Source organism: Pseudorca crassidens, chromosome 4, assembly GCF_039906515.1.
Source record: "Pseudorca crassidens isolate mPseCra1 chromosome 4, mPseCra1.hap1, whole genome shotgun sequence".
NCBI classification, from domain to species: Eukaryota; Metazoa; Chordata; class Mammalia; order Artiodactyla; family Delphinidae; genus Pseudorca; species Pseudorca crassidens.
Window position 1 is genome coordinate 63,079,767 of NC_090299.1, and position 15,323 is coordinate 63,095,089.

Below are 15,323 nucleotides of genomic sequence, written 5' to 3' on the forward strand. Positions count from 1 at the left end.
GTTTGCGTCATACATTCCAAGTGGCATATGTGTGCTCTTTCCTGTTTCAGGCTGTTTTCTGGTAGATCAGTAGCCCAGACCAGGCCGTGGTCCCTGCCCCTAAACTCCCTATCCCCACCCAGGGAGTTATCATGTCTCTACACACTTACGATTGCCTAAGACGCCTGTGTTATGTCATAATGAGAAGTCAGTTAACCTTTTCACATACACCCTTTGCTCCCATGTGTTTGTATGGGTGAATAAATGCCTTTACCTTTTTTAGTTTATCATTGCCAGCTTGTGATTTTAAGAAATGTGTGTGCATGTTGGCTAGAAATCTAAAGGAGGTTGTTTTGTTTGTTTGTTTTTCATTCTTGTTTTGAGATAGGCATTTTGCCCTGAAGCTGTCAATTTTGGTTGGGGTTACCACCTTACAGTTTAAGAAGATCTAGCATGATCTGAAGGATGTGGCTCACCCTTGCATTTCACACAGGACATTCAAGGCACAGGAGGCTTCATGGGATGGAGAACTCAAGCAGCCTTGGCAGCTTGGACAGACTTGGAAGTCTTGCTTATGTTTTAAGGGAGAAATCTTCTATTGAAGCAAAACATAAGATGTATTGAGAGTACTACAGGATTATTTCTTTTTAAGGACAAAGATTTGACTGTATGCTACATCTGATTTCCAAACTGTTCTAAGAATAAAAAGCTCAAAAAAAAGGAGAACTGGAATAAGTTCATTTAATGATAGTTTGGAAATTTTTAACCTTATATTTTGAAGACAGAAGGAGAATGCTCTTGTTTTTATTGTTTTACAGTAACAACTTTCTCATAATCCACCCCCCCTTTTTTTTGGTATATTCTGTCAGTTGTGAGTTAGCAAATTTCTGGGTTAACCATTTAAAACCTACTTTAACAAACTATTTTTCTGTTGGTTCTCTGGAAATGAAGTTTTAAAAACAAGGTTGGAAAAGAAAACTTTTGACAAGTTTCCCCCTTAAATGTCTTATTTGGGGATTTTCTCTAAAATCTAAAGGAATTATCTGCAGTGTTCTCTAATGGAATTAATGGAATGAGTTGCTGAGGAAGCACATCAGGCCCTACCTATTCTTCCCCAAATCGGTAATAATAATAATAATAATAATGCTTTGGTTTTAACATCTCTTCCCATCACGTTTTTCTTTGATAGATAAAAGGGAAATGCACAATATGCTATTAAGAAACCTACTAGGGTCAAATAGTAGGATATTGACAACCTTCCAAGAAAAAAGATGGGAGTTTGAAAGTTTCAATAAGATTTTTCCTTTCTTCTTTGGAGGAAGCAAACTTGCAATACTAAGCTGCTTGTAGGACAAGAGGCCTTTAAACTAAATTCATAAGTAACCCAAATTGAAGTAAGTTTTTTTGGTTTAGTTCCAAAGTTGTGAACAATTCAACTAGATTTGGTAGACTGAGTCTTTATTTGGCTTACCCCAAATCATTCTTTCCTCCCTATTTGTTGTGAGAGGGAGGTGGTTAATAGAGGTGATTAGGATCTAATATGTTCTGTCAGGAAAAATTCTGCAAGCTTTTAAATGTAAGCTAAACAGTTGGGAAAAATTGTACCAGTCTGATAGTAATTATAATTACCAAAAAAGTGAGGGAGGTGAACACAATAGTTTCATCTCTAAACCATGTAAATCATTTATCTCCACCCCCCCCTTTTTAGATACTTGCCTTCTTAATTTGTCCAAATCAACATTTCTGCTATAAAATGAACAGCTTTCTTAAGTGGTTCTTACTCTCTGTTTTCACACCCAGTTGTGTTTAAGAAAAATAAATACAGGCAACCTCATCCTTTAAGTGTCAGGAATTACATTATTCTGGAAATTGGGTTTCTTTCTGAAGTGCTTCAGTTATCATTGGTTATAGCTTAAAAAAAAAAATCCTAGAGACATAAAACAATTGATATCTGGTTTGCTAATATGTAGTATTCCAGCCAAAACTCATGATGGAGTGAGTTGGAAGGGAAGGATTAGGATGGCTTTTAGCATTCTCATTTTCAAGCCTGATCTGTCCCTTTCTTAGACCCCGTTTCTCATCTGAAGCAGTAATGCCAGAGCTCGAGACAGGAAACCAGACAGCAGTCTGCCCTGATAAGAGAGGGCATTGTCTAAGGAAGGTAGCCCTGCTTTCCCCTCCTCAACTCTCCTTCCTTGAAATTTAGTAGTAATAAGAGACACAATGCTATAGACACAGTTTCTGAACCAGAACTAGGACTGTTTTTTCCCACAGCAAATATATGTATGTATATACATATATACACATACATATATACACACACACACACACACACACACATATGTATGTCTCTATGTATATCCTTTTAACTGGCTCTGTGCGTTTTCTGGAATATCACCATAGTTAAATGGCACATTAGAAAAAATTATCAGTATATTTTGTGTCTATTGGTCAGAGTATTTAATAGTAAGTTTCTTTCTCTAGCAAAGCAGATTCCTAGAGCTATTGGAAACTCATTCCTTTGTGTTGGCAGGCCGAATACATTATCACTTCCCCCATCTCATTATTAAGGGGAGCTGGAGAGTGAATGTAGTAAGCTAAGTGGCCCTTCAGCCCATGCATTCCATGTAACCCTGGGTCTAGCTCTTACCCTCTTCCCGGAAGGGGGTGCCTCCTGAGACAGCCCCCTTCCAAGAGGACCCTGAAGGAGCCCAGCTTAACCTGGGACATGCTTAAGATGGTTGCCAATCTCTAGAAGGCCTGGGGCTCTCCAGAGATGGCCTGGAGCTAGTCTCAACCCAGATCAGTGGAGTTTGGTCAAATCTAGACAGAAGAGGTCCAGCAGACACTGAGGTCAGCGCCTTCTACCCTGGAGAGCGACCTGTGATCCAGTGTGGGGTTTTTCTCCTTTGTCCCATATGCTCTTCATTCTAACTACTGTTGTCCGAGTCTAATCACTGAAATCCACTCTTCTGTTTGTTCTTGCACTTTACACCCTGGTACCTTCCAAAGCTTTGCACCTCCAAACCGCTAACGTTAGGAAGTTCAAGTTCCTGTTCCACTTAGTTCTCCAGACAAGGGTGTTTTGTCTCCCAAGCCTCCTGAGTAAAGTTTTCACATTTACTTTGCGTTTCGGGTTTTAGAAGATGATTTTAAGGCTAGCTGCACTGGCCCCTGGGCAGATTTTCCTTGTGTGAACCCCTTGTGTACAGTCACTCTGAGGCCCTTGCCCTTCATTTTATCCTAGCATGTAAGAAGGGTAGTTTGACATCCATTCATGTATTCACCTCACAAGTATTTACTGAGCACCTACTCATTAGAGCTAATCTAAGATTGCAGTCATTTTTCTCAGTTATGCCACAAAATGGAGTAGGTCCAGAGTGATCTAACCTGAAAAGTCACTTGGAAATCGTAATTGTCTGCTGGAACCTCCCCATGGCACTGCCTTCCATGGGCCAGTGTGGCACACACCCCCCACGCCCGTGGCCCCAGGGGAGTGCCCCAACTATAAGATGATTCTCCTCGAGAGTGAGTCCCATAGCACAGAGTGGAGCAGAACAGCAAGAGCCGCGAGTCTGCAGTGGACAGACTTGGCTTCTGGCTACAGCTCCAGCCAGCTCTGTGAATTTGGGCGAGTCTTTTCACCTCTGTTCCTCCATTTCCTCATTTCTAAAATGGGGACGAGGACCTGACCCTTCCACCTTTGTACAGTTATTATGAGGATTTCCGTATTTACTTGGGTGAAGCTGCCAGTTTTTTCTGAACAGTTTTATGGATGCACTGGCTAATAATCGGCTAATTTGGGGCCTTCAGAGTGTGTCTTTTGATGTTGCGTCCAGGCATGCGCTGAGACAGGGGAGGCATCAGGGACCAGCGGGAAGGAGTTGCAGTCACCACTGCTGTAAATACACTGCCCCTGGTTCCAGATCCCCGAATGACAGACCTGTCTGCAGAACTCTCCATCCCACTCTTGATGTGTGTTGTGTGTGTTGTCCCCTGCCAGGGAGACAGCAGGGTGGAGTGCCAGGTCCACCACCAGCCTTGAAGTCTGACTACTTGGGGTTCAAATCCCAGCTCTACCACTTTACCAGCTGTGTCATCTTGGGCAGATTAATTTACCTCTCTGTTTCGGTGTTATCAGTAAAATGGGAAGGTAGTACCTCCCCACCTCATAGGAATGAAATGACACAGTCCATGTAAAGAACAGCACCCAGAGAGTGCCAGTAGGAAACCTGTGACATCACTGAGCCCCTGGCTTTCCTTGGTCAATAGAAGAGGCTTAAAACAAAACAAACCGAGTGTTTGTTACACACACACCTTGAAGTCGCCTCTTTCTCTTCTCTCTTGCTGTCATTTTTTTTCCCCTTATATTAGGTGTTTTTTTTGTTTGTTTGTTCGTTTTGCGGTACGCGGGCCTCTCACTGCTGTGGCCTCTCCCGTTGCGGGGCACAGGCTCCGGACGCTCAGGCTCAGCGGCCATGGCTCACGGGCCCAGCCGCTCCGTGGCATGTGGGATCTTCCCAGACAGGGGCATGAACCCGCGTCCCCTGCATCGGCAGGCAGACTCTCAACCACTGCGCCACCAGGGAAGCCCCAACCTATCTTAGGTTTTAAAACAGAATAGAGACCTTGACACTAGACTTGTTTAGAAGATCTGTGGGTGGGTAAAAAAAAAAAAAATCAGGATGATGCTGATAAGGTCTCTGGAGGACCCGGAACAGGCAAGGTTAAGGTTAGGAGCATACCTTTTTTTTGAGGAAGTTTGGTTTAATAGGTTTCCTTTAGGTTAGGTCCCCTTACTCCTATTACTTATTTAAGGGAGGTTGGTTTGTTTGTTTTTATTTAAGGGAGATTTCAAGTGCATTCGAAGGGAAAGGGAAGTGACTGTGGGACTCCTCATACCGGCTCAGTGCTTTTATATTCACTCCTTTGGGCCTGGCAAAAAACTTAGTGGACGTTCCCGATCTCCTCTGGGGAGCAGGGAGGGAGCCCCTCCAAGGGGATGTAAAGCACTCCTGTCCTCAGGTGCTGCCAGTCCGGGTGGTGGTCCTGGGCAGACCATTTGTAAAGTAGAAAGGCGCAGCCTATCTAGGTAAGAGGTGGCCTCAGATTGGTCAGGGAGCGATCAGCTGGCTGCGCCAAGCGGCGAGGGCCTTGAGCTGGTCTTTGAAGAATTAGGAGGATTTAGATAAGCCGGAAGGGGACGGGCATTCCACCCTGGTTGCCCAGCGTCAGGGCCGAAAATGAACAAAGGCGGGGTAGGGAGGCGGGGGTGGGGGGACAGGGCAACCAGCGTGGAGGGTTCCTGGTGGAGCTGGGGCCGCTGGTAGGAGAGGGGACGCTGAGCGTGGTGCTTGAACTGACTCTGCAAGCCCTGGGGGTCCCGTCGGAGGAAGGTTTGGGAGCTTGGGAAAGACCAGCTGAGAAGAGGGCTTTGAGAAGTGTAGGTGGCAGGGGCGACAGGATGGATTCTCCATCCTGGGATGGACTAGTGGAGGTGAGACCCCAGTAACACAGTCTTGAGGTACTGAGGGCCTGGCCCCCTGGTGGCAGCGGTAGGTGTGGAGAGAAAAGTTGGGGAGGAAGGCTTAAAAGATGACCTCTAGGCTTCCACGGTGAGTGACGACAAGATAAGGCAAATGGGGGAGGGGAGCAAGGAGGAGGAGCGTTTCCGTCTGGGAGGGGTTGAATTCTCTTACATAGCACTGGTGCAAAATGCTTTTTTGTTTGTTTACTTTCGAAGGAAGAGGGCAGTATTAGCTCAGTTCCACATCCAGAGGTTCTGTGGCTCTGAAATAAACGTTTAATGGAGCATCCTCAGGAGCCGGGGGAAATACCACCACTTCTTTCTGGTTATTTGCAAGGTTCCAGCCATCTCCGCTCAGACTGGAATTTCCAGGAACTGTCAGCTGACCTGAGCCAATTGGTCCCTCCCAGTGCCCTCCCCCCCGGCAGGGCGGGGCCCCATGGGTGGAGGCCCCTTAGGGTGGAGTTGGGTGGGTCTCCAGTGATAGGGCACCCAGCGGAGAGGCAGACGGAGGCAGTGGCCTCACGCAGCCCTTCTGGGTCTGATTATATAACACTTCACAGAAGAAAACTGAGGGCTGAGGCAGACCTTGTAAGATGTGTACACAGCAGGAGTACACATTCGAGGTGCTTTTCAATTGAGTTGAGGTGGCTCGCCCTTAAAACTAAAATACAAAATTGTCCGAGAGCGTGAAGGACGAAACTGAGTATGTAACCTCAGTAGGGAAAATGATGAGTGTTCGCTAAAATTTCTTTAAGAAAGATGTTGTAGGCCACTAACTAGGTGGCCTTGAACTTGAGAGTTTACTAAAGGGTATGGGCTTGGGTTTCCCCTCCCCCACCCCTGCTCTGCTGGGCTCCAGCTGGAAATGTGTAGGGAGGTTGCTTGGTTGTTACCTTTGCACCTGTCCTTATTTACATGCAAAGGCAATTGCTTCACTTGGTCTTTCCGAAGTACAGGGTGTGGGCAGAATCTTATCTGAAGCCATGTCCTGTTTGGACAAGTCAGACTGCCTTGGCAACTCTCCATAGGGTGGAGCAGATGGGCGGATGCAGGAAAGTAAAGTTGGGTGGCTCGTTAGCCGAGAGGGGAGAGGGCGGATTGTTTGCTCATGGGTCATTACAGTTAATCTGAAACTAAGTAATTAACTTCTTCCCCATTTACAAAACATTTTCATGTAAAATAACTAATTTATGAGGGGCAAAGATTCAGAAGTGTTCCATGGAGTTTTTCCTTTCGCACCAGCAATAGAAGACTGAGCTAGGAGACAGATCACCGAGTGACGTGAAAACGAGACGCCTTTCCAGGTAGGTGCCAGCATTTGGCTGTCCTGAAAGGAGGCTCTGACTTAGAAATGCCTGCTTACATCTGTTGTCTGGCCTCTTGTATTTCTGGCCAGAGCAGCTGCCTTTAAATATTCAACTCCTGGGAGCTCTTGGAAGAGTTTGGGTACAAAAGTAAAGAAAGAAAATTTCTTTGGAAAGGAAGTTTAGCTACAGGGATGTTGCCTGCCTGCCCTGGTCCTCCTCCTGACCAAGAATTACACACACACACACATTTTTTGTTTGTTTGTTTGAACTCTTTTCTTAATTTTTTTCCCTGAAGCTCCTTTGGGGAGGAAGGGGTGAGGGAAGGCAACATGCTTCCCTCCTTTAACATCCAAACACTTGGGAGAATTGAAAGGGGCGCTTACAGACGGTGTGTTGGTTTGACCATCCTGTTTTTCTCCTTACACCTGGCTGAGGTCGGCTAGGAAACAGATTAGCTTTGAGGGAGGCAGGTAATCTGGAGCCTTAGGGTCAGGCTGGGCTGGGGGAGAAGAATACAGGGACCCTTTGAGTGCATTAAACAGGAGATGAGAAGGGACAATGTCAGAAGCAAATCCTGATATATCACCAAGAAATTGACTTGAGATGCACACATTCTCTCTCCAGACCCCCCTCCGTCCCCCGCCTCACACCTCTCTCTCTCTGTGTCATGCTTCTAAGGAAGGGGCAGTTATTTATAAGGTTGTTTCTGTAATAAAATGAGCTGTAGCTTCAAGACAAGCTACTTTCAAAGGAGGCTGGCAACATAACCTCCTCTTACGTTAAGGCTTGTCTGTATTTCTAAGCTCTGCGGCTTATTTGTACCCTCATAAAGCAATTGTTGAGTAGGCCTCTTGGAGGGCTGGAAAGGAGACGAAACTATATTGCTTGTGAAACTTCATGTAAGTGATTCACCAAAGCTTTTTAAGACGTAAACATGCGGTTGTGCATTTTGGCAAAATTCTGAGCCTTCTTTTGACATCTGAAAAGTCAGAAGTATAAGTAGAGGGAGAGTGAAGGGAAATCTGTTTCTTCCTTTTGGAGGAAAATTCAGTTGTATTGGCCCTTCCCAGCAAACTAACACGGTTAGGGGAAGATGACATTTGTTCCAGTGATGGAAGATTATTTTGGCAATGGTGATGTTCCTATATTTTTGCTTTTAAGCACCTTGATAACTTAGAAGTTTTTTTAAACCAGTTTTGCCACTTTTTTTCCTCTTGTAAATGCAGTTGTGTTATCCTGGGATTGCTAGTTTAGAATGTATGTTTCCTAAGCTAGTTCAACAGAACTAAGATGTAAATGTGTTAATGTTTGGGAAATAGTTGTAAGAAAAAACAGAACCATTTTTGGGGGCCTTCTCGTCTCTGTGATAAGAATTCCTGAGCCTACTTAAAACCCCACCACATTTAAAGACCTTGATGTTGGCAAACTCAATTTACCGCCTCTGTCCTAGTCTTTATACTTGTTTTAGTGCGCCACCTAATGGTCCTACTTGGGACTGCTGTCAGGGTTGTGTAGTAATAGTTGTACAGCATTTGTAGTTTACTCAACATTCTTTTAACATGATGGTAATAGCCCCAGAGCACTGAGTCGCCCACGCGTTAACAAAAGCCACTAAGTTTAGGAACCCCAGTTCTTCCAGTGCGTGAGTTACTCCCCAGTTATATGGAAGGCCCTTTGGAGACACTGCGGTCACTCTTTTCTGATTCTAGATCAGAACCCAAAGACAAGATCAATGCTCGTGGCCAAAAGTGGTCTGTTCAGAGACAGAAACAGTAGGTACAGAGTCTAGACGTTTTCTGCAGTAAATTAACAAAAGGCTGATTTGTGTTCATGTGTTTGATTCCCTTCCTAAATTTGGTTTCTTTCTAGCTTAGCTTCCATCTTATTTTTATTAAAAGTTTTAATTATAGAATTAATAAATTTAAAAACGGGCACACAGGTGTGTATAAAGCTGCTGCCCCACCCCTCCCAAGAAGCTCTTGTTAAGGGTTAGGGTGTGTCTTTTTCTTTTCTTTTTCTTTTTTTCACCACGTGACCTCCTCCATATCCTGTGACTATCATTAAAAGTATAATCAGTCATTTTAGAAGCTACCAAATTCAGACCAAAGTGCTGTTAAGCATGTGAGTGGACAGTGAGTTTGGTTCTGTTCATAGTGATATTTGAATTTTGCACAGACTTTTTATTGTCCGGTGATGCATTATTTAGCTAGGAGTTTCAAAATGAGGTACTCTCAATTGTATCTTGCTTCTTCATTTATTAATACTTGTGTATGAGAAATATCCCTTCATCAGTGATTGAGTTACTCTTTGAGGTACAGTTCTGAACAAATAAACATACCTTTACAACTTTTTTTTTAATAAAAATGAATCAGGTTTTGTTAGAAGGGATGCTTTATGTTAGATGATTTTTTCTCTTATAAGTCTTTCAAAGCACTAATTTCCCTAAATTTAGATAAAACACAAAAATCAAAGAATGAAAGTAATTTAGGTAACGTCTTAAAGTGACCCAAGCTATAGCAGGTTAATGTGTAATTCATTTCTAAATGGGTTCAGTTCTTATGGCTATAGGCGTTTGAAAAAGTTATTGAAGGCTTTATGAGCTAAATGATGGTGTTAAAATTTGAACCAAAATGAGCTACAGAGCCCATCATCTTAATTCCACCGTGCTGCTCCTGCTCGTAGGAAAGGATTCCAGGTAAGGCAAGTTGTGGAGATGCTAGGAAGCTATTGCGATGGTACAGCAGTCAAGTAAGTGACAAGGCCCTATGTAAGATCTCATACAGGGTGTAGGCAGCTCTTACCTTTGAAACTGAACTTAGTCTGGGTTTTTTTAGGGTGGAGGGGATTGACCTCTAAGGCTAGGTATCTTGGCAAAGAGACAAGTACCTGGCATTTCCGAAATCGGAGCCAACAAATTTAGTGCTGTTTGTACAGTATATAGATCCAAAAATTGTGTGCATATTCAGTGATATAAACGACTTAAGAGGGCAAAAAGAGGTTTTTTGTTTTGTTTTGTTTTCATCTCATTTGATTTTTCCCAAAACCTTGAAGGTAAGTGTTTTAGGAAGTAGGCAAAGGAGGTGTCCTCTGCATTTTACATGTGAAAAAGGGTCTCCCTCCTCCTGTCCCTCATGTCAGGGGTCAGGTGCAGATCTCCTGCTTGAGTCTACAGATCAGGACTCTTTGCTTACACTCCTGAGAATGTGAGTACTTTTGTTTAGAAGGATTTGCAGCAAGATACTGTCTAGTGGAGTGGATGAATCTGTAAGAGTAAATTAAATTTAAAAGGCTTGGGGGAGGATGACCAGCTGTGGGACGAGGCTGCTGAATTATCTGACCTCATTGATATAAGGAGGCTATCTCACGTCTTTTGTTTACGGTCCGCTGTAGGGCCCTGGACAGCAATTCTTAGAACCATATCCATCTGTACAGCTGCTAGCCTGGGAACTGGTTAATAATAGATCCAAAGACACAAAAGGGGTTTTCATCCTTCATTATGAAATCATCCATTTTTCACTGGCTGTGGGGTTTGTTCTTGCTGGGATACAGAAGAGGGTGGTAGCACCATTGATTTGAGCAGCCTGGTATCAAATTGCGTTCACAGATTATAATACGTCCTGTGATGTAGGAAAATATAATTTTGAAGTCAGGGCCTTATGTTGAGTTAATGATGATATTCACGTGTTGTCACAAGACCCAGGACGGTCTTTCTTCAATGAAGCAGTGAAGCACAAGAACTGCACAGTATTACTTTTATAAGTGTGTGTGATGATATCTTAGTTTAACCCATAGAGCATGGACACCACTGGCTACAGAATTGCTATCGTGGAGGTGGGGATGGGATGTTTAAATACTGAAATACAGGAAGTAATCTAAACCAGGGATTTCTATACCTTTTTCTGGTAGAACTCAATCTAGAACTTGTTTACGTTCCCACCCAAACCAAAGTAATACATAAAGACCTCACTTCTAACCAAATTTGGATAGGAGGTGCCTGAAGAAAGTTGTTGATGATCTGGGTAGTATGCGGGCGGTGGTTCTATAACGTATGAAACGCAGTTAAATGTTCAGCAGACTGAATATTTTGTCTTGTGAGGAAGTGATTGATTTGATGTATTTTAGCGCTAGAAGTGGACAGTGTAGAACACAGGAGGAAAGGGAGAACGCGAGCATCACAAAAGACGAAGAGAAAGATCCAGCCAATCAAGATGGACATTTTCTTTACATTAGGCTAAAGATTGGCTTATTTCCTTATGAGGAGAAATTAGAGTAAATACAAGGTAATAGTCTTCATATTAAAAAAGTGCTTAGAGGGCTTCCCTGGTGGCGCAGTGGTTGAGAGTCCGCCTGCCGATGCAGGGGACACGGGTTCGTGCCCCGGTCTGGGAAGATCCCACATGCCGCGGAGCGGCTGGGCCCGTGAGCCATGGCCGCTGGGCCTGTGCATCCGGAGCCTGTGCCTCCGCAACGGGAGAGGCCACAGCAGTGAGAGGCTCGCGTACCGCAAAAAAAAAGTACTTAGAAAGCCATAAGCAGGGACCGGGAACTCAAGACCTGAATATAGGCATTTCTCAAAAGAAGAAATGTGGGGAATTCCCTGGTGGTCCCGTGGTTAGGACTCTGCGCTTTCACCGCAGGGGGTACTGCTTCGATCCCTGGTCAGGGAACTAAGATCCTGCGTGCCGTGCAGCGCGGCCCAAAAAAAAAAAAAAAAATCAACTTGTAAAAGAAGAAATGTAAATGGTAAATAAAGATGAAAAAGACTCAGCTTCAATAATTAAATCAATAGAGAATAAAAATCGTTTGTCATTTTGATATTAACAAATTAGCAAAGTTTTCATTTTTTTTAAATGATCATGCACATTGCTGGTAGGAATTTTGGGAAACAGCTTCTATTTTACTGATGGAAATTATAGAGTATCTTTGCTGGATGATACAGCAAATGCTTTGGTAAAAGTACATGCTTCTCACTCTAGAATTCCCCTTCATAAAATTTATCCTAAAAATTAAGGATGTGCAGGAGGATGTAAGTATAAAAGTGCTCATTGCTATCTGTAATGGTGAAAATGTAGAAGCAACTTAAGTGCCCAATAAAAGGAATTTTTAAAAATCTGATTGGGGACTTCCCTGGCGGTCCAGTGGTTAAGACTCTGTGCTTCCTCTACCGGGGGCCTGGGTTTCATCCCTGGTCGGGGAACTAAGATCCCGCAAGCCGCAAGTATCTGATTGGTTCACACAGTGGCACACTGAACTTGATGGTATGGAACCACACTTACCGAAAAAGAAACATTTTCCCAGTAAACTGTTAAGTGAAATTACGGGTACTATGTAGTATGCATATTACAATCCACTTTAAAAGAGAGTTTGGAGGGATAAAGACAAATATATTCACGATGGTTGGTTCTAAGTTGTCTTTTTGCCTGCCTTGGTTTTTTCTGATTTTTCTGTAACAAACAAAAGGGGGAAAGGAAAGGCGTTTAACATTCATATATGATGTTAACTTCTAGTGAGCTGCACAGTAATCTTGAACAAGCATGGCTGCTCAGAAGAGGCTGTACCTATTGTTCCAGAAACATCAGGGTTTATGTATTTGAGTTAGAAATGCCCGTTGGCTCTCACCCGGTTATGACCATGGAGTCTGGTTTTAATTATATAAAATGGCATCTTTCATAGGTAAGGGAAACAAATTCCAGCCATTCCGGGGGCAGGGGAGGGGAAGGAGCAGAGACGGGGGAAGGGTGGGGAATATTATATATATTTTTCTTTTTACTGATTTATATTGAAAGTAACCTTGGGATTCAGAGAAACACTTTGTTTTGTTTTCTAGGCCAAACACCAGAGCACCCTAGAAAGCATAATTAAAAGAATGCTCATGTTTGACCCAGTCCCTGTCAAGCAAGAGGCCATGGATCCTGTCTCGGTGGTAAGTTTTCCAAAACCGAACACCTCTTCTTACTTATTCCAAGTGGTAATAACTCTACTGTGTGTTGTGTTATTCCTTAAAGCCACTCGTTACTGGACAGGCATTTGATAGGCAAACTTTTCTGAAAGCCCCTGGTAGTAAGTGAGGTAAATACCCTCCTAGCAACTGTGCTGGGATCCATGTTTCCTTAAGCCCTGTGCCCCAAACCCCCACCAGCCCCCAAGATGTGATCAGCGCAGAACTTGGGCCACAGGAGCATCTGCTCACAATAGAAGTAGTTTTACAAAACCCCCTCCGTTACCAGTTTTTTAGTTTGAGTTCTCAGGATTATTGGTTTTGGCAAAAATAAGTTTGGCCAGATTAATTTTTTTAAATTAACGTGTATTTAGGGATATTAAAAAAAAACTGGTATGCAATGTTTATCATGATTAGGAAGCAGTTTCCAAATGTACCTACACGAAATCTGCATCAAGAACGAGTTTACCCATAATTCAAAAGGAGTCGTGTACCGCAGTGTTCACTGCAGCTCTGTTTACAATAGCCAGGACACGGAGGCAACCTAAGTGTCCATCGACAGATGAATGGATAAAGAAGATGTGGCACATAGATACAATGGAATATTACTCAGCCATAAAAAGAAACGAAATTGAGTTATTTGTAGTGAGGTGGATGGACCCAGAGTCTGTCATACAGAATGAAGTAAGTCAGGAGAAAAACAAATACTGTATGCTAACACATATGTATGGAATCTTAAAAAAAAAAATGGTTCTGAAGAACCTAGGGGCAGGACAGGAATAAAAACACAGACGTGGAGAACGGACTTGAGGACACGGGGAGGGGGAAGGTAAGCTGGGATGAAGTGAGAGTGGCATGGACATATATACACTACCAAATGTGAAATAGATAGCTAGTGGGAAGCAGCCGCGTAGCACAGGGAGATCAGCTCGGTGCTTTGTGACCACCCAGAGGTGTGGGATAGAGAGGGTGGGAGGGAGACGCAAGAGGGAGGGGATATGGGGATATATGTATATGTATAGCTGATTCACTTTGTTATACAGCAGCAACTAACGCACCATTGTAAAGCAATTATACTCCAATAAAGATGTTTAAAAAAAAAGAAGCGTTTACTTAGAGGTGTTTTTCACTTGAAATCACCACCCAGACTATATAGAAGAGTTTCTTAAACATGTTTGTGAATGTCGTTTTTTTTAATACTGGGAGAAAAAAAAGTACTCCATTTTATCTCATGTAGTGTTTAGGCTGTCCTTCAAGGAGCTGATTAAAAAGATGAAAACTGGGGGATGGGGGAACTCCTTGGTCCTTTTGCATGTAAAAATATATTAAGAATAAAGTGATTTGCTTAAACTTCTAGCAGCCATATGGAGCTGTGACAGGGGAGAAGCTAGGGAAAGAATGAACTTGACCCTGATGATGGAATTTCGTATCACTCAGAAAAGTCTGTGACTGGGAGGGAATTACGTTCACTGTTTTTTTCAACACCTTAGTGCTAAGCTAGCCCCTCCTGTGAGCCAGGCGCCTCTACATGCTTCTCGGCCACCAGGGAACAAGTAATTAGTCCAGGTGTTTATAGAGGTGCAACACCAGTGCTATGGAGGTGGGACATGGGTGACAACAGAAAGGTGTCCATGACTGCAAAGCAGGGAGTGGCTGAGACTTGAGGAGATCTGGTTTAGTGAATATAACAAGGCCACGCTCCCAATTCTGTCCTGCTCTTTTCTTCCATGGGCTTGGAAAATACTCACAAAGGGAAAAACTTGACCTGAGTTGTGTATCTGAAGGTTGGTAATGACACGCTTGCAAAAATTAGATCATCCTTATGCACTGGCTGTGGAGGTTCCTGCCAAAACTGTTTATACAAGACACAGGGGTCACTCCGAGGCCCTTGGAACTGAGTTGCCATGGAGATTCCTGTGCCAGTGAAGTGTTTACCACTGTGTACAGTGAAAAGTTGTCAGGAAATAACATTCACCTTCCTGCATGATAACTGGATAACTGCGTGTCTGAATATGATAATAACAGAGCAATAAGAATTATATTAATCAAAAACTAAATTGACTTCTAATGTTACTCGTTTTGTCATCAACCCCTTCCCCCAACTACTGCATGATCATATTGAAGGAATATGAAGGTATAAAATTTCCCCGTTAATTATATCCTTGAAATATGAATAGGTTTTTAGTACTGAAGAATATGATTAATTTGATAAATGATGCAGGACCATCAGTGATGCATTTTGTAATCAAGCATGAGAATGTGTCACGAGAGCCTAATTTAAAGCTAAAATGAAGTTGGCACAATACAGTGAAGTGCAAGGAAATACACTTTGCCGAAAAAATGGAAATAAGATTAATTTGAAGAACCGGTTATACTTGTAATGCTGGAACTTATATTAATATATGGAGTTAAAATATATAGAAGTATTTTTGCAATTAATGGTCTTTTTCTCCTTCGTGCTCTAGTTTTCAACTTCTGCAGATGCTTATAGGATTTAATTACATTGTCTCACCAAAAGGTAGTTTCAGTCCTTATAATAAAGTTTCTTTTTCTTAATTCAGCAAAACCT

At 43.0% G+C, this 15,323-nt stretch overlaps 1 protein-coding gene across 4 annotated transcripts in view; it reads left to right on the top strand.

Annotated features, from left to right (window-relative positions):
• Window positions 1-15,323, top strand: part of KLF3 (KLF transcription factor 3) — a 36,454-nt gene that overhangs the window by 3,002 nt on the left and 18,129 nt on the right. Inside the window, exons 1-3 of one of the 4 annotated variants that reach the window (XM_067735722.1) lie at window positions 4,577-6,212; window positions 6,752-6,813; window positions 12,644-12,739. In XM_067735722.1, coding sequence (XP_067591823.1) covers window positions 12,683-12,739 — 57 coding nt within the window. In that variant the 5' untranslated portion in view covers window positions 4,577-6,212; window positions 6,752-6,813; window positions 12,644-12,682. Of the gene's footprint in view, window positions 1-4,576; window positions 6,213-6,245; window positions 6,814-12,643; window positions 12,740-15,323 lie in introns of those variants that run through there. The other 3 variants (XM_067735721.1, XM_067735720.1, XM_067735719.1) reach the window with 3 other exon arrangements.